Source organism: Marmota marmota, unplaced genomic scaffold (assembly GCF_001458135.2).
Source record: "Marmota marmota marmota unplaced genomic scaffold, marMar, whole genome shotgun sequence".
NCBI lineage: Eukaryota > Metazoa > Chordata > Mammalia > Rodentia > Sciuridae > Marmota > Marmota marmota.
In genome coordinates, this window is record NW_026000005.1 from 4870662 (window position 1) to 4890598 (window position 19937).

Genomic DNA, 19937 nt, shown 5'->3' on the forward strand with positions numbered 1-19937 from the left:
GGCAAGCACTCTACCAATTGAGCTATATCTCCAGCCCCTCCTAAAACTCTTTTTTTTTAATTGTATACATTGAGTTAAAGCAAATATATATTTTTAAATTGGGCTCTCCTATTTCTTTTTATACTTTAAACATGGCTACTAGAAATTTTAAAATTACATATATGACTCACATAATATTTCTACTGGATAGTGCCGAGCCAGAGAAATAAATTTAGTCATTCTATAGTGTCTGTGTGAAAAACGGGGAGACACAAAAGGGAAATTGATGACACTGGGAAAAGCAAATTCCACAAGTCTATAGAATTAAGTTGAAAGGAAGTAAGTGCAAGAGGCCTACAATATGTTTTGATGAGGCTAAAACAGTTCAATCCCCATTAACTGTCAAAATGACCAGCCAGATCTCTCTTTGAGTGCCCCACACTGAGGAGAAACTCCTAGAAGTGAAATCAAAATTAGGACAAGATAAGGACAACAGAGATGAATGAAAGAGAAGATGCAGATGTGAAGTAGAAAAAAGACTTAGGAAATTTGAAATAGCAAGCAGTTATTTTTGTTAATACTTTATGGAAACCACAGGAAAAAAAGTGTTCTGGGCAGTAAGAAAAATTATTCTGAACAACTACTCCTTCCAAGACCTGGAAAACTAATGTCATATAAATCTTACAACCATCTAGTCAAAAACTGATTTGGAACAGAAAGAATTATATCATCATGAGACTCTCAAAGGAAAACTTTATAACAGAAGAAAATGAACATTTAAAATACTCAGAGAAAGGCAATGTGAAACAAGGATTATAAGTACAGCCAATAACTTTCTGTTACAAAGGGCATAAACTATCAGGAACATTCAAAAATGTAAGAAGTACTAATCCCTATGAGTCTTTCCTAAAACACTAAATGATAAATTGGCAAATTATACCTGGTCACTAAGAGTACACTGTTCTGTGCAAATATCAGTAATGAGATTTCGAGCTTGTTTAGCCATTTCATCCAGGAACATATTACATAAGGAAAGACTGCGATCTCCAATATGATGTCTCTGTTAAAATAAAATGATAACAATAATAATAGTTACAAGAAAGTAATCTGAATTAAAACACTAAGAAAACATGGAAAATTAGGCTAAAGTCTTATTCTGCAATAAGGAGTGAATGATGTTATAGATTTCTTTGACCTCTTTTTAACAATTAATCTACTATATTGTATTTGCACAGAGTTAACATGAAATAACAAGTACTTGTTGATTATACAAATGTATGATTAGGAAGAATCTTCAAAGATCAGTATTTCCTTAACATAAAAAACTATGCATTTAATTTTCATATCCACAAAGTCTTTAATCCAGTTATGTAACATTAAAATATTAAACACATATGTAAGAACAAATTTTAATAGTTTTTCAGTCTTATCTCATCTTAAATTTACATGTAAACAGAAAAAGAAAAATATTTAAATAAAAGCATTAGAAATCAAGTTGTTAAACTCATAAGACATTAAAAATTTCTAAAACCAGTCATCCCTTACCAGGGGGAATAGAAGAAAGAGGGAGAGAAAAAGAAGAAAAGTCTAATAAGCAAGTATTCTTTGAACAAAACAAAAAGAAAATTTTAAGTTTTATCATACTATATATGTATATGTAAAGATACACACAATTTCTCTCTCAAATATAACATCTCTATAGGAATCTGTATTTTTATTTTTGGCAGTGCTGGGGATTAAAACCAGGGCTTGTGAATGCTAGCAAGGGCTCTACCACTAAGTCATACCCCACCCCCTGTATTTTCTCCAATTCTGGTGAGTTATAACAGTTTGATTGTTTTTTCTTTTCAACGGCAACTAGGATGTTGAAGATATAATGCCATAATTTTTTTTGCACAATACATTTGTGATGCTTTACAAAAAAAAACAAATTTACTAAAAGTTTCCCTTCCTTCCATAGTTATAAATGTAGAGATTACATATAGTATTCCTATTTTGCTGAAATATAAGAAAATTTTAAAATACTTGACATAAAAATTAACTTTCCTAGATTCATCATGAGACTTTACAATGTACTTTACTTAAAATGCCCTTTAAAACTAATACAACAGGAAGCCAAACCAAAAGGGATCTGCAGCCAGATACAATTAAATATTGTTTACCTGCTAGAGAGTAAAAAACAACTGTTCTCAACATGCTATACAAGTCTACTATCCTCCCTCTGCCTCTTACTGCAGTGCTGAACATAGACTTTTAGAGGACAATGGCTAAGGAGCCCACAACAATAATCCAGGTGAAAGATGGAATCCATTTACTGAATAGATAGCCCTCGATATCCACAGATTCCTCAACCACAGACTCGACCAACCATGGATTGGAAATATTTGAGGGAAATAATTGCATCAATACTGGATAAGTATAGACTTTATTCCTTGTCAATATTCTCTATATTTGTCATACTTAACTATTTAAACAGGACTTACATTGTATTAGGTATTATAAGCCATCAAGGGATGACTTAAAGTATATGAGAGGATGTGTATAGCTTACATGTGAATACTAGAGTATCCAGACTGTGGTATCTATAGGGCATGACGGTGAGGAAGAGTGAATAGCATGTCTTAAGTGTCAAGCTTGGGATGAAAAAAAAATCCATTCCATCTAAGAAAAATCTATAAATCTATTAAAATTGTTGCACAGGTATTAATTCTAAAAGTATTTCCCCAAAACCTTCCTTCAAGCTATTATGTCTCAAAGTCCTCTTTCCATGGAATATTGGCATACAATGTACAATAGATATTACCTAATGCTTAAAGATTCTGACAATGTTATTCTAGTCTCAAGTTTCTTTTCTACAAGTTTTGCAGATCTAAGTTATAGAACAAAACACTAAGTTTAAAAGAAATACATTAATTTTAATATATATTCTTATTACCACACTTAGAAAACGGTATTTCTTCTTTAAAGATTAGAAGAAACATTGAATATATTTTTTCCCTCTTTTGACAAATAGTAAGAGAGAGATAGAGAGAGAGTGAGAGTGTGTGTGTGTAGGATATAATGTGATAAGAATCAAACCCAGGGACTTGCACGTGAGGCAAGCACTCTACTGCTGATCTATACATCCAGCGCCCTAATGTTTTGAACTATATGAGAATTGTACAAAGATCCAATCAATGCCAGGCATGGGGGTGCAAGCCTATAATCCCTGCAATTCAGGACACTGAGGCGGGAGGATCAAGAATTCAAAGCTAGCCTCAGCAACTTATTGAGGCCCTAAGCAACTCAGTAAGACCTTGTATCAAAATAAAAAAAAAAAAACTAAGGACTTGGAATGTAGCTCAGTTAGGTTAAGCTCCCTGGGTTCAATCCTGGTACAAAAAAAAAAAAAAAAAAAAAAGATTCATTCAAGCTAATTAATGTATCTATCACTTCACCAACTCACTTTTTTTGTGGTGAGAACATTTAAAAGGTAGTCCAACAATTTAAAAACACACCTTATTATTATCTATGCCACCATGAAGTACCATAGATCACTACCCCATGATACTGGGTACATTTTGGAACTTTGTGCTTGATACTTGGGCTCAATAAAACTGATTAGTTCAATTGTTCAGCAATTGTGTATGTGTGTGTGTGTGTGTACACCTCACAAACATCAGCAAATATGGATTTTGTTTAATGTATCTATTAACATAAGTCAGAAATGTCTTTTTTATTTTGTTTACTCAGTAATCCATTATCTAAATTTTCAAGTGCTTTCACTAATAGTTTAAGATGAAAAGCAAGCAACTATACAAACTTATCTTTACCATAAATATTACCTGACCCACCTTTTTTTTCATAAATATTTTATTTTTTTGCATATGGCTATTAAGGAAGGCATCCACGATGAATACAGACTAAATACAAAGTGCTATTCTAGTCCAGTTTCTTCTTGTTTCCAGCAGTGCTATATCAACCCCAATGTACACTATGTACAGTGGAAGATAGAGCAGTTAAGTCTCATCCTAACACAATAGTAAGAACTATATGTAACATCTCCATATCCAGAACATTATGTAACCAAAAAGAAAACATTGTTTAATAACTGTTAAAGTTTATATAGCAAAAAATACTTTAAGTAGGGCAAGTCAGGCAAAATGTACAAAGATACAATGTACACTGAAGTGTTAGGAAACACAAAATTTATACATTTTGGTTTCATTCTGTAAACTAAATTCAAAGTATAACTACTCCATATGACTTTTTTTGTAAAGTATGGGATGAAGGAAAATTTAGATATTATCAACTTTGCATTTTGCTTGTTTAAAGTTGCAGCAGGGACATAATATATGACACTTATATAGTGTCACAATTCCTCCAGCAGGGGTTAGATGAATACACATCACCATGCTGTGTTCAGTGGGAAACTGTCTCAACATTTATTTTAATAAAGGCAATTACAAGTGGCTTTATTAAATGTTCTAACATATACATACATATATTTATTCATCCACATATATATTTTAGCTATTACACCTTAATCAAATTATCTATGCAAGAATTTTTTTTATTCTGCATAAAAATGCTTTAAGTGTGAAGTAACCCACTTTGAAAACATTACTTGGCTACAAGTTTGATCTAGTTCACTCTGCAGACCACATAAATCACAGTACTTCACTGAAATTACCTCTTCTGGACACAATTCATGTGTGCAACTCATAAAATGAGTGCAAAGTAGCGGAAATGCAATTGAGTATCTTGACTGAGAGGGTAACTCCAAACATTGTTGAAACATCTTCTCAAAAGCTCGACTATAAAAACTATATTAAGAAACAAATTGAAAATTAGAATTGTAATTTTTATAGTTACAGACACTTATAAATAGTAATATATTAATAGTTAAAACAAAAATTTTCTAACATGATACTGACAATTAATTCAGTTTGATTCAAGCGAATGAAAGTTGCCAACCAGTGGGATTTATTCCCTTAGGAATAGTTATTTTACAGGGGAAAAAAGGCTTCTTTTACATGCTAATAATAATTTCGGAGTAATACAGATGTTATTTGTATATCATTAAGAAATATTTAAAATAAAAAATTAAAGAGAAAATAAGCCACATCTATGGAATAGGACTATATATATTCAAGTGTTACATTATTAATTTCATCAAAGTTGAGTCATCAATTTTAAGAGACACCATTAATTTAAGTACCAATGAGAATAGAAAACACTGCTGAATATATAATCACATGCCATCAATTTTAAACTACATCCAAATTTAACATGTTAAATCTAAATGTAAAAGAGTATACGTGAATACAATGCAGTATGTCTCAGAGTAATGAGAAAAACAGAAACAGTAAACGTGTTTCTATGCTGGATATGACATGTAAATTAGAATGCAACTGTGAAAGGATATGGATAAAATTTAATGAAGTATGACTAAAAATTACAAATTTAAACATTATTCAAAGTGCTTTTAGTTTAAGAAAATGAGAGGAATATCTAATTCTTGTACCTTTCTTTTGTCATAGAAACCTTTCTGTGGCTAAAAGTATCTGAATACCTAAAATGTCCCAATTTTTTTTCTAGGATAGCCTTTGGGTCAGAAAGTAATATAGGTATCCAAATAACCTTTAAAATTCTTATGAATCTGACATGTGATATATCTAAAGCTAAAAAGTGTACATACGGATGTGTTCATGAGTTCCTTTAAGAAGCTGGCCTTTTCTACCTGATGAGTTAGATTTCGTTTATAATAGTGCTAACACTATTTTCAACAAAGTGCACAAATGATCATGGATTAGGCTATTTTCCAAAATAAAAGAAAGGAAGAGTTTTTCACAGTGATCTCTGTTCAATAGCTAGAAATTACTACCATTATTCACTCAGGTTACCTCAACATTTTAGAAATAAAAAGACAGACTTGGTTATTATAATTCACTTCCCTAATATTAAAAAATAAAAGAAGGAAAAAAGGGCCAAATATCAGGAAATATAGTTAATATTATAAAGCTGTGAGCCAGAAGACTTGAGGTTTGAATCCTAGCTCTACTGTTTATTAGTCTGATCACAAACAAGTTCATTTATGCATTCAAACATTTATTAAATACCAAAAATATAACCTTTCTTCAAAGGTTTCTAGGAAGGAAGAAAAGGGGCAAAAAGTAAACTCCAGTTCTAAGTACTAATAAAGAGGCTATGACTGAAACAAAGGACAGTAAAGCACAATATAGGGAATCATCATTATAATACTAATATTTAACTTAGCACAATGGAAGTGAAATTACCAGATAACTTAATAACTTCTAATATTTATTTATTCTACTTGACCCTGATGCACAACTTTTGGCCCCTTGGTCAAACTATGCAAAGGAGGGGATGTTTTTCATGCCCTCAAACAAAACCTAAGAAACAAAATTCACATCAAAAGGATTGTTCTTATCGAGAATTAAACCTAGACATTAAACCCCAACCCCATCTTGGTACATTTTGTTGGCAAGTTTTAAAGTAATTCTACTATTTCCTTTGTTTTTTTTTTTTTTTGGGGGGGGGGGGGTTAGGGAACTGGAGAGTGAATCCAGGGGCACTTAACCACTGAGCCACATCTCCAGCCCTTTTTTGTTGTTTTGTATTAATTTAGAAACAGGGTCTCACTGAGTTACTTAGGGTCTTGTTAAGTTGCTGAGGCTAGGTTTGAACTTGCAATTCTCCTGCCTCAGTCTTCCAAGCAGCGGGGATTACAGGCACACAAACCACACCTGGCCTCCTATTTCCTTTATTCTTAAGAGTCTTACTGAATTATCTTAAAAACCAGACTAACATAGGAACAGTCAAGAAACTTATATTTGGCTACTAAAAACTTCAAATCCAGATTTGAGGAAAATTACAACATACCAAAATATGGACAGATCTGATGTTTCCACCAACATTTCCACCAAGGAATCTACCATTTTTGTATGAAAGATTATTGTATTCATCATCTTTCCAAGCTCTCGGTGATCAGCAAGGCCAAGTGAAGCCTTAGAGACACTAGTATATGCCTGTAAAAGCACAATAAAAAACAAAAGTAGTTTATGTAGAGACCAAAGACTGACCTATCTTCTATAGGGGGGAAACATCCATTACTGAAAAATATTTAAACCATTTATTGTGATACTGTTCATCTTTTTATTTTGTCTTAGTGATCCTAACTTGAAATTCCTATCAAGAATATTTTTAAATAAATTAAGGTCCATAAAATAGAATTTAAGATATGGGTCATCTTAAATCACAAATTACAAAAGTTAATAATATTAAAAGGAAAAAGCAATTTGTTTTTATGTTAACCTTACCTAAAGAAATTTTCACTCTTAAGAAAATGATACAGTAAACAAAAGATGAAACTAAGTATTGTATATGTTGACTCAGTGATATTTTAGATTATACTGAATCACTAAAAAAACTGTATACTATACACTGCACTGATTTGAAGGATTCTATAAAAGTCTGGAAGATAGTAAAAAATTAGGGTAAGCCAGCCAAAAAGTTAATAGAACTTAACTCAAATCATCAAGACAGGTTATAAGAAAAGAAATTCCATGACTAAGATACCAAATCACAAAAGAACAGACTCATGCCTGTGGACATTTCAGAGGACAGAGAATAATAAGGGAAGTGCCTATGGAATAAATACTGCTTACTATGCCCAGAGTTCATAAACAAAACAAGAAAAATGGTGAAAATGAGTTTTAACTAGATCATTTACAGCATTATATATCATGCTAAAGAATTTGAATTTTTGGTGAACCAGAAAGGGTTCTGTGTAATTACCAGTTTTTGTCTCAGAAAGATTGTTCTGCATGGAGGGAGTGGAGAAATGGTCAAGTGCAGGTAGGATGAGAAAATGAGGCAGAAATCTATTTGAAAGCCATGGTGACAATAAATCAGACAAAGACTATGATGATCTGGTCTAGGATAGAAACCAATTAAAGAGCTTAATCTGGGAAATTACTAGATATGATGGGCAACAGAAGAATTACAGATGTTGGCCAGAGTTCTGGGTGTTGGGGGACGTCCTTCATGGATCTCATGCACTCCCATACATTTGGTGGGTATGCAAGAAATGCAAGGTCTGTATTACTTATTCCCCAGGATACTTCTCAGAGTTGTTTTGCAGATACCAAACTTGAGAGGTGAAGTAATGTTTTCCTTGGATCAAACAGCAAGCATACAATATGTTGATGACAGAATGCAAAGCTCCTCAAACTCAGTGTTCCTTAGCTACGACACAAATCCACTGCATGTTACACAGCTCCCCCTGGCCACCACTGCAGGACTTATTAGATATGGACAAATCAAAGCATATATGCTAATCCTCACACTGTTTCCTGTACTGTGAATAATAAAGTACTTGGTCTCTGCCCAAGGAGGCCCAGGTCTTTTGCCAAAATCCATGAAACATTAAGAACTTGCCTTCTAAGTCTATGATAAAAATCAAATTTCAAACTCTACCATGGCAAGGGCCGTTGGGTGGATGATGTTACCATTCACTAAGATAGCAACACCATACAGAAAGCAGAGTTTTGCATTTTATTGACTTAGTCTGTCAGGAAAGGGGTGGGAATGAAGAATAATGAAGACAATACTCTGAGGTCAAAATATACTCTTGATATTTATAACAAACTAAGCCTTATTAGATTTATTTACCTTTAATCAGCTTTAGAGTGTAAAGAGGAATCAGTTGTGGCCATGAGTTCAATAAAGACTTCCACTAACTAATGTCATTTTAACGACTCAGAATTTAAATAACATTACAAAAAAAATTTAGAAGAAACTAACAAAATGAGATTACGTGATATAAAACACTCCTGTGAAAGGACTGACAACAATGGAAAGAGAAATATAAACTATTAAATGCTTTTAAATAAAAGTCTAAGATAGGACTTTGGTACCTCAGTGGCAGAGTGTTTGCTTAGCATATGCGAGGGTTCAATCCTCAGCACCACATAATATATATATATATATAAAAATAAAAGTACTGTGTCCATCTACAATTTAGAAAAAAGTCTAAGATAAGAGCAAACCAAATAATTTAGAATACAAAAAGGAATGAGATATTTGAAAAGGAACTAAAGATGACTAAGGGACTGATGGAAAACAGGGGAATGAGACCCTTTAGAATGTAGGAGAAAAAATGACAAAGAATACATGAAGACCGAATTCTTCTTTTAAGAGCAGGAAAAAAGAGAAAACATTAAAGTGACCTATTGAAGAACATTAGGATCAAATTTGAACTTTAGGATCAAAATTGGATGGGACTCCAGTGAAGGTACAAAGCACACTACTAATATTCTCCCAAAAACTTCCATTGGCCCTGTTCTACCAAAGGAGCTACTGATATTTATCTACAGAACTCTTTCTGTCTCTTACGCCAGGTTCCTTTTCCAAGAACTCTTCTAACTGAAACCAATTATCAGTAGTCAAAGTCAAATCATTCATTTATTTTGTGAATATCTGCTCCTTCTTATATTAAAACTTCATATTAAAAGTCTCTTTATTTGCCCTTTATTCACTGTTTGCCCTTTTCCTGGACAAGCTATTTTCTAATTCAAATTCTACCCATCTTTCAATTTCCAGGTAAAATCTGGCTTTCTCTTTAAAGTTATTATTAGCAATTCCTACTTCACAAAAGCTTTCTCCCTTCTGAGAAGACTATATTTAATGAATAATTATATTCTATCCAAAATCTCCCAATCTTTTAGGTTTACAACTGCCTTTTAATTGTTTACATCTTTTATGCCTTCTTTCCATAGCTAGATTATAAAATCTGCAAAGAAGAGAATAATTCCTCTCTTCCTTTTCTTCTAAGTACTAGAATCATTTAAAGGGCAACAAAATTCTATTGTTAAATTGACAGTACATAGAAAAATGTTAGTTTCAACTTTAAAGCCCTTTAAAACCATGTGAGAGATCTATATAACTGAACACTGTTGAAATCTAAAACTATTTCTGCATTTCAGAAAATTAAAGCTTACATCACTAGATCAGTTGATGATGATAGACAATGGCCTCTGACCTAGTTATTTGTTTTTTTATAAAAGTTTTATTTGAACACAGCCATGACCCCACATTTATATATTGTTTATAGTTGCTCTCAGAACAATAACAGAGACTGGATGGTCCGCAAGCCTAAAATTTTTACTAACTGGTTCTTTATTTTAAAACAGTCAATAACTGGATTATATATATTTTTTTTAAAAAAAGATTTTATGCTTTTACTTTAAATATCTGAATCAGGATAATCAAAAGAGATTGGTATTTAAGTTTTAAATTTTTATAATTTGTTTTAAATTATAAAATTATAATCTACTTTATTGAAAAGCACTGTTATATTGTCTTAAAGTAAACTTAATAACTAGTACCCTGTGTTTCTTTTATAGTTAATATGCAAAGAAAGTCTTCCTAATAAATAAAGTCTTTCCCTATATATATCTTCTATAAATACATATTATATATATCGTCTATAAAATTTTTCATGTTAACTAAAATGAAGAACAAAACAGAACAATAATAAAAATTGTTATTCATACCTGTAATCTAAACCAATCTAATCTCATTCCTCTGAAATCAAATACTTCTCCATCTTCAACTGCAAAAATGGGGAGAAAAGATTACAAAGCAAATTAATGTTTTCACAAATCTATAATTACATCATATAATTTAAGAGTTAAAACATTTTCATTTCTGAGTATATAACCAAAAGAATTAAATCCAGAGTCTGAAAGACATGTGTAAACCCATGTTTACAACCGTACTATTCATAATAGCCAACGGTGGAAGCAACTTAAACATTCTTAACAGATAAATGGATGAACAAAACGTAGCACATAATTATTAATGGAATATTATTCTGTCTTAAAAAGAAAGAAAACTCTGATACATGGTTACAATATGACTGAACCTTGGGGACACTACATTCAGTGAAATAAAATAGAGCTGAATGCAATGGCATGCACCTGAAGTCCCAGCTACATGGAAGGCTAAAGAGGACCACCTGAGTTCAAAGAGTTCAAGGCCAGCCCGGGCAACAAACTGAGATCCCATCACCACATACTCATATAAATAAAAGAAGCCTATCTCAAAGAATCAAAACTGTATAGTTTATTTATATGAGGTATATAGAGAAGTCAAACTCATAGGAATAGAGAATAGAATGGTTTTGCTAGGTGTCGATAAGAGAAGAAAATGGAATGTTGCTTAATGGCCAGAGTTTCAGTTTTTAAAGATGAAAAATTTCTGGAGCTTTGTTGTACGAGACTCTGAACATTCCTAACACCATTGAACTACATGGGCCAAAGTGGTTAAATGGTAAAATTTTCATTATGTATATAATTAAAAAACAAAAATAAAAGCTTTTAATTTAAGAACTAAGATAGTGAAACACTTCTCAAATACTATAAAGATAAAGGAGGCAGTTATGCTAGAAGAAGTAAACTTCTCTCCTAAGCTCTCTGACACTTCATTAGAATACTCCGTATCCTTTCTTGTTTTATTTTTGTTATAGAATATTTCTTTTTCCCCCAAATAAGAAATATCAAGACACCATTCTTATGATCACAAACCCATTTTGAAAATATTTGCTTTAGAGACAACAAAGTTTAAAAAAAAAAGGCCACATACGTTCAAGGATGAGATAATTCTCTAAAAATTCACTGTTAAATTTTCTCCTTAATAATCAAACTTTAAAATCAATTAAGAAGAGAAAAGAAAAAAAAAATGCCTTTACTAAAAAGACTTACCTTGTTTCACGCTTAGTGAAGTCATAGTGTTAACAAAAGAAGACATGATGATTGATTCATCCTCAGGGCAAACAGAAAGATTCTATAAAATGAACAAAAAGTAATATTAAAAAAGATCTAATTAAGAAAAAACTCACAGGTCCATCAACTAGCAGATAGATAAAGTGGTACAGTCATGCTATGGAACATTTTTCAGAAATAAAAAGGAATAAATACTGATATACAACAATAAGAATCTCAAAAACATTCTGCTAGGTGAAAGAAATAAAAAAATAAGATTACAAAGTGTATGATTCCACTTATATGATAATTTTGTAACAGGCAAAATTATATTGCCAGCAAATCAGTTGTTGTTGGGGATCTGTGGGGGAATCTATCATAAAGGTGTACCAAAAAACTTTTATAGGTGTTGGAAATGTTCTACATCTTAAATGTGGTAGCAGTTAAATGGATATATACACTGCCAAAATTCAAAACATACAATAAAAATGGATAATTTTTAATAACATATAAATTATACTTCAAGAAAATTAGGATTATAAAAAAGTGCCCTTTCAAAATGGCTGAGATGATGAATATTTGGGGGCTCGGAGCATAGCTCAATGGTAAGGTGCTTTCCTACCATGAACAAATCTCTAAGTTCAACACTCAGCACTGCAAAAAATAAATAAATAAATTATATATATGTATATATTTTTTAAAAAAAGCAAATGCTTAGCTAACAAACATATAGACCAACACAATAATTTTAAGTGTATATTATGTCACTGAACTACACATTTAAAAATAACTAAATGATGGGGCTGGGGTTGTGGCTCAGTAGTAGAGCACTTGCCTCACAAATGTAAGGCACTGAGTTTAATCCTCAGTACCACATAAAAATAAATAAACAAAATAAAGGTATTGTGTCCATCTACAACTAAAAAATATATATTAAAAATAAATAACTAAATGGTATATTTTATTATACATGCTTTACCACAATAAAAATTTAATACTATTACAATAAAATACATTAAAAGGTTTACAATCTTGGCTATAACTTTACATCCTTACGGGTTATATCTTAATGGTAGAATGCTTGACTAGCATGCATTAATTCCCAGAACAGCAAAAAATAAAAATGAAAAACAAAATTTACATTCTAGCAAGAGGTTAAAAGAACTGTGAATGTACTTTACAACAGAAGAGAGAAGTAAAAAGCTCAGACTTTGGATTTCAGAGTTAAGTTTGAATGGCTCTATTCCTTACAATCCATGTGATATTGAGCAAGTTACATTAGGTCTTTTTCCTTCAGTCAATAATGATTACTATATGTATCCTCACAGAGTTATTATATAGATTTAATAAACTGTTACCAATAAATCTAACAACCTTTAACATCAGTATTATTCCTGCTGCTGGTATTACTTCTACTGATACTATAATCCCAAAAGAAATGCTAGGAATTAAATTTTCTCACTGTTGGTAAACTCCACTTTATATAAAAGACCAAGAGATTTAAAGTAACTTAAACATTAACACTGTATCAAAAATCTATAAACAAATATTCAAATAGCCACAGCAAAGATTCAAAAATTAAAAACATTAGTACCTTAAGAAAAAAAAAATCACATGAGGGCTGGGGATGTGGCTCAGTGGAAGAGCGCTTGCCTTGCATGTGTGAGGCACTGGGTTCAATCCTCAGCACCACATAAAATAAATAAATAAATAAAGGTATTATATTTATCTACAACAACAACAAAAAAAAGCTATTAAAAAAGTCACATGAAACCAGAATTTTGGTTTCCTTTTTAGATTGCATGCTGATATGAATAAAAAATGAACAGTAACCATAACCTCTGGTTTATCTGGTTAGTAATAACTATTCACAAATAAAATTATAACAAAGCAACGATACTCTAAATTTCAGTTCTTTTCTTAATGGCCATTCTAGAAAGGAAGTATCTGAGCTCCATCTAGTGGGTGAAAGAAGAAATATATTAGTATAGGAAGACCAGTAGCTATGTAAAGAGAATTTTTACAGCTCTTTCTCTGAACTGTATTATTAGCTTACAGTAGTTTCGGATATCTATGATTCCCAAAATAAAGGAAAATAAAATACTATTTTCCTTTTGGTCACTTTTTTGGAATAAAGAAAACTTACATTAAGGTGAAAACGATTGAAGAAATAATGGAAATTATAAAAGATAAAACTAAAAACAGGGCTGGGGATGTGGCTCATGTGGTAGCATGCTCATCTGGCATGCGAGCACACGGCGCTGGGTTCGATCCTCAGCACCACATACAAATAAAGATGTTTGTCCACCGAAAACTAAAAAATAAATATTAAAAAATTCTCTCTCTCTGTCTCTCTCTCCCTTTAAAAAAAAAAAATTGAGGAAAATTCAAAATGAAAATAATACTAAGACATTTTCATATCCAGAATAAATAACTGTTCTCTTATTGTGTTCATCCTGAGCTTTATACACACTTATGCATAACACCTACCATACTACACTACAACTAATTTTTCTTCGCCTTTATAAAATGTTCTTTTAACAAGATACAACCATGATTTATTTACATCTATATTTCCACTGCTGAGCACATGATTACACTTTATAAATGTTTGTGAACAAACCAATTACCAAATTATTAGGAAGGAAAGAACAAAGGGAAAATAATATGAAACAGTTTTTACCTGCACAAGTTCATTGAGGACAACAGCATCAAAGCCAGAAAGGTACTGCACATAATACCTCTGCATTACAGGTCCATATTTCCTTACATGTGCTCTAAGTTCTTCCATGTAAAATATTAATTCAGCAATGTGCCTTTTTAAAAATTCAAGAGAAATGTCAAAGAATAAATGCATTGTTATCAAAGAAAATATTAAATGCTTTTGATATTATTTCCAGAACTCTTTCTGAGAAAGGGCATTTCTTTTTTTCTTTTTCTTTTTCTTTTATTCTGTAGTGCTGGGGATTGAACTCAGGGCCTTGTGCATGGGAGGCAAGCACTCGACCAACTGAGCTATATCCCCAGCCCAAGAAAGAGCATTTTTAATATTTAATGTCATACTTATTTTCAAAATTATTTCATATGAATAAAGAAATTATAGAAACTAAAAAGAAAAATGAAAAACTACTAATACTCAAACTGATAGAAAGGAAATGAAAATGAAATTTGGACATCTGACAAATACATCATTTTAAAATATCACAAGTGAAAGAGGATGAGTAAGAAATAAGTAATTTTTTGTATGCTCTTATTTCTCTACTTTATTTACCTAAGAAGTCATGTTGAAAGAATACAGATTAAAAACTGAAAGATATTCCAAATGACACACTGGGTTGCAATGTACTCTGTAAGGATTCTTATTTAAATATTTTGTATAATAAATGACTTAGAAAAACAAATTCATAGGAAATATTACTGGGCATAGTAAAAGAATAAACAATAACTTAAACAATAACTTTATTATTAGTACTTAATTAGAGAAAACACATAAGCCCTAATTTCAAATCAGGTGATTTTTCTAATTTATATCATTAATGATATGTTACAAATATTCCTATCTTGACAAAAATCCCTGTAATGTTTTTCAAAATAACTTTGCTTCAAATGTAAGACCTCACATTCTGTAGCCCATGAATCAAAATAAACAGAAAATAATGTTTTTCTAATGTCACTAACTTACTTATCTATAAAGTCATCTGCACTCTTCTTTGGCATGTTATCTGCATGACGAAGTAGCCAGATAATCTCATCACGGGCAAAAGATAATGCCATAAAAACAAAAAGTGCCTATTAAAAACAACAACAAAATGATTTACTCTCATTCAAAGATTAAAAACAAAATATTCATAACAGTTTTCGAAGTGAAAAGTCATTGGCAAGAAACAATATTAAACTCAAAAGGGAAGACACTAACATGAAAGGACGAAAGAAAACTTATAGGTATGTAGGACGAGCATGCATATAAGAACAGAGGAAAATGCAGGCAAGTTTGATGTATGAGTGTCAAGTCAGCAAATTCATTCTTGGCCAAATGCAAAAATCCTTTTATGGAGTCCCTGACTCATACTTTAGTAAAATTTCATACAGAAGAAACGCTTTTAAATTTTTTCATATGGTATACACATTGAAGTAAGAATTAAATCAATTACCTTGGGACCAAGCAAGCCAGGTTGATCAGAAAGAACAGTAGCCAATTCCTTCAGAGCAGACCGTAAAAACTTGCGTCTTTCCCTGTGCATTGAACCACTATAGGAAAAGATATCATTATAGTTTATCTGTTTCTATTAAAATTATCATCAGCAACTTAAAGTAACATAGCATGTCAGGGTTAACTTCCAAAGTTCTTTTAGGAAACAGAGGGCCTAATAAAAATAATCTTCTATATGTTTATCATTAAATGACTTCCTAAATTTATGTTGCCTTTCTTGTGTTATTTTTGTAGCAATGTTTATTCTGCTGTTCTCCATCAATAAAAATCCTACCCATCAAAACTAATACTTCAAGAAACATTTCCCAATATCTGGCTTCTACTTCTAAACAATTTCTACAATTTTAATACTATGTAAGCTAAGCACTTCATAAACTTAACTGTGAGATTCTTGAAAGCAAACTCTATCTTGTTATATACATTTTTGTCAATTACAGATGGAAATAAACATATCTTAACAGATATCAAGTTACTGACACCCATATTTGTTGAGTATATTCCCATTAAATAGTATATTCCCATTAAACTGTCTAAACAAGTCAGTTCAAAAACAGATATGGAAAGGCATTTTTTAAAATATTATTTTAGTTGTAGATGGACACAATACCTTTATTTTATTTATTTATTTTTTTATGTAGTACTGAGTATTGAACCCAGTATCTCACAAGTGCTAGGCAAGTACTGTACCACTGAGCTACAAACAACCCCAGCAACTACACAAGGTATTTTAAAATAAAAATGCAAATTAGGTCTTATTCTCACATATTAACAGAAGGAAAAAAAAAAGTCCTACATTTTCCAACACCTCATACTATGCAAAATGTACACTGTTTCAAGAAAGTTTTAGATAGTTACATAATGATATTTATATATATGAATAAACATACCAAAAACCCAAGTATAAATAATATCTGAGTTAAAACACAAGTATAAAGAATATCTGAATTATTTTTCTGTGACATAGTACATTAAAGTCATCTGGTGTCATTTCTGAGAAGAAAATGGACACATGTTATTTTGACTATTTCACTTCATAGGGTTGCTATGAAGAGTGTATATTAACCCTGAGAGAAAATGTTTATAAAGAACTTGGGTCTGGCACAAGGTAACAAGTTAGAGAACTTAATACTGCTTAGTATTTTATAATTATTTATATTTTTAAAAAAGCATAAAAGGAATAAAAATATATTATGTGTAAAAATGCTTATAAAAGGTAACCATGATAATATTTCTATCCATGAAGAAATGGTAATGTGTACTTCTACAGGTCGAGAAAGAAATTCTAATAATCTCCACAAAGTACGTTATTTTAACTAGAGAATCATTTTTTATTCTTTTTTGGGGGGAGAGGAGGAGGGGAGGGCTTAAACCCAGGGTGCTAAACCACCAAGCTATAGCCCTACCCCTTTTTATGTATTTATTTATTTACTTTTAATTAATTTATTTATTTATTCTAATTAGGTATATATGACAGCAGAATGCATTTTAAAATTTATTTATTTTTTGAGACAGGGTCTTGCTAAGCTCTTTGGGGTTTCGATAAGTTGCTATGGCTGGCTTTGAACTTGCAATCCTCCTGCTCAGTCTCCCAAGCCACTGGGATTACAGGCATGCAACAAAGCACCAAGCAGAGAATCATTTTTGAATTACAAAATGTGCCTCATTCAGGTGAAAACAGTAGGCACAATGAATGATAGGATAGATATAATGAATAAAGATGGTTTAAAATCCCAATATCTATCCTACAGCCTAATTTAAATTTTAAAACTTCTTATGGTTTTCTTTTTTCTTTTATGGAATGGTACTACTTGTCTTCTCTCCACCTTATAGAAATACTGATGAATCAGATAGTATTTTCTCTCCATGATCTAAAGCTCATTGACGAAAATATTCTACATATATATATCACATACATAACAATTAAGGTGAAATATCAAATTATGTAGAATTATTTCATGAGGTAACGTGAAAGTCATTCAAAGGTCTTAAGTACACTAGTTTCTAATTTAGGATATCTATGTATTTACTAATATAAGAAACAAAATTGGGAAAAGGTATGGAGTACGCATACTTTCAAACATATACACTTGGGACAGCATGAGATTGAATCAATTTTCATGAGGTAATACAAAAATGAGCACAATTTATTGGTGTGGGAACCATAGCAGCAGTAAGAGATGATATCTTAAACAAAAGTCCTTTGTATGGTACTTTGGAGAATTTTATCAATAGTCAGAAAATGTTTAAAATCTGTCTACACAAAGGGATGGAGCTTATATACTTATTATTTTTCCTTGAGTAAAATTCTCCCTCTTCTACTGCCACATCTTGCACATCACTAATCTATATTAACTTCACAAAAACAATGCTTTAAGAAATTCCTCTTGATTAAAAGTATGACAAAAAAAGAGAAATACTTACGCATGTGACACAGCTGCCTCCTTGCATTCTCTTATGTCATTAATACGTTTATTGTAACTATGTGTAAAAAGAAAAATTGAATTATGTCAATCTTAATTTGATGATTAACAGACAAAGGAGTCAGTGAAATACTAAAAGTCAATCTAAATGACTTATTATCAACTGCTCCTTAAATAAAATGAATGGAAGAAGTCTGTCCACATCTTTTCCTAGATTATTAAATGCCCCATGAAAGTCTTCCTAGAAAAATAAATCCAACAATAAGATTAAACTTTACAATGCAGATTTTTATTTATTTATTCATTTGTAACGGTACTAAGGATTGAACCCAGGGCTTCACAAATGCTTGGCAAGTGCTCTACCACTGAGCTACATGTACAGCCCTATTTATTTTGACACAAGGTCTTACTGAGTTGCCCAAAATGAGCTTCAACTTGTGATCCTCCTGCCTCAGCCTCCTGATTAGCTGTGATTATAGGCATGTCACCACACCCATAGAAGATTTTTATTTTATTAAATCTTTTTGCTTCCATAAGCCCAACAGAGATACTAAAATAAAGTCAGATTATGCCATAAACAGAAAAATTCTGAAAAGACATATATAAGGGATAAACAGTAGTAGTAACTCTCTGGGCATAGGGGTCCTGTGATGGAAAAAAATGAGGCAGAAAATCACTTGCTTACTTTTAATAGGCAGAATGATGGGTGATTTTTTTACCTACTATTAAAAACACACATACACACACACATGCCCACTTTTATTTTCCAAACCATAACAGATTCTTTTACAGAAATCTTTCTATTTACTTCAGTTTTTCATAGTCCTTTTATCTTTCAGCCTTTTGATGTGGTTTTCTTCTCATCATCCAATTTAAAAGTGTCATTGGAAAAACAAATACTGATGAATACTAACTATAAAAACTCAAAGGCCCTAAAATGTTAAAGAAAAATATATCTTCCTGACAACTGGTAAAGCCACTTACATCAAAATGAACTCCAACTTCTGCATACCTTCGTGTTCTTTGAGCAAATGTCAAAACACATTAATCCTATAATCTTCTGCCTCTATATTTATTAATAAGCTTTTATACTTATGATTTAACCACCACAATTCAAATTTTAAATTGGTCACTCATAATTTAATAAACATTTAAACCTCTCAAATTTAAATATAGAGATTCTCAATGACAAATTTATCATTTTAAAAAGATAATTAAAATCACTTGGTTTTGTACTGTCATTATATTTACTTGTACCATACATAAGTTCACTCAATGAACACGGACTACTTGGTTTTAAATGTTAAACATATTTAATACGGGGGCTGGGATTGTGGCTCAGCTGTAGAGCGCTTGCCTAGCACATGCGAGGCCCGAGGCCCTGGGTTCGATCCTCAGGACCACTGCAATCTGTATACGGGGTAAAAATGGGAGTTCATAACATAACACACTTGAATCCAATGTATGAAATATGATATGTCAAGAACTATGTAATGTTTTGAACAACTAATAATAAAAATTTTTTTAAAAAATTCATCAAGAAAAATAAATAGATTTTAT

At 31.4% G+C, this 19937-nt stretch overlaps 1 protein-coding gene across 7 annotated transcripts in view; it reads right to left on the minus strand.

The window, feature by feature from the left end:
* Nckap1 (NCK associated protein 1) overlaps positions 1-19937 on the minus strand; it is a 110556-nt gene that overhangs the window by 36193 nt on the left and 54426 nt on the right. For all 7 annotated transcript variants that reach the window (XM_048808133.1, XM_048808130.1, XM_048808128.1 and 4 more), the window contains 9 exons: positions 18379-18435; positions 15899-15995; positions 15430-15536; positions 14431-14563; positions 11748-11829; positions 10539-10597; positions 6865-7010; positions 4652-4784; positions 920-1039 (listed from right to left, as the gene is read on the minus strand). In XM_048808133.1, coding sequence (XP_048664090.1) covers positions 920-1039; positions 4652-4784; positions 6865-7010; positions 10539-10597; positions 11748-11829; positions 14431-14563; positions 15430-15536; positions 15899-15995; positions 18379-18435 — 934 coding nt within the window. The remainder of the gene's footprint in view (positions 1-919; positions 1040-4651; positions 4785-6864; positions 7011-10538; positions 10598-11747; positions 11830-14430; positions 14564-15429; positions 15537-15898; positions 15996-18378; positions 18436-19937) is intronic.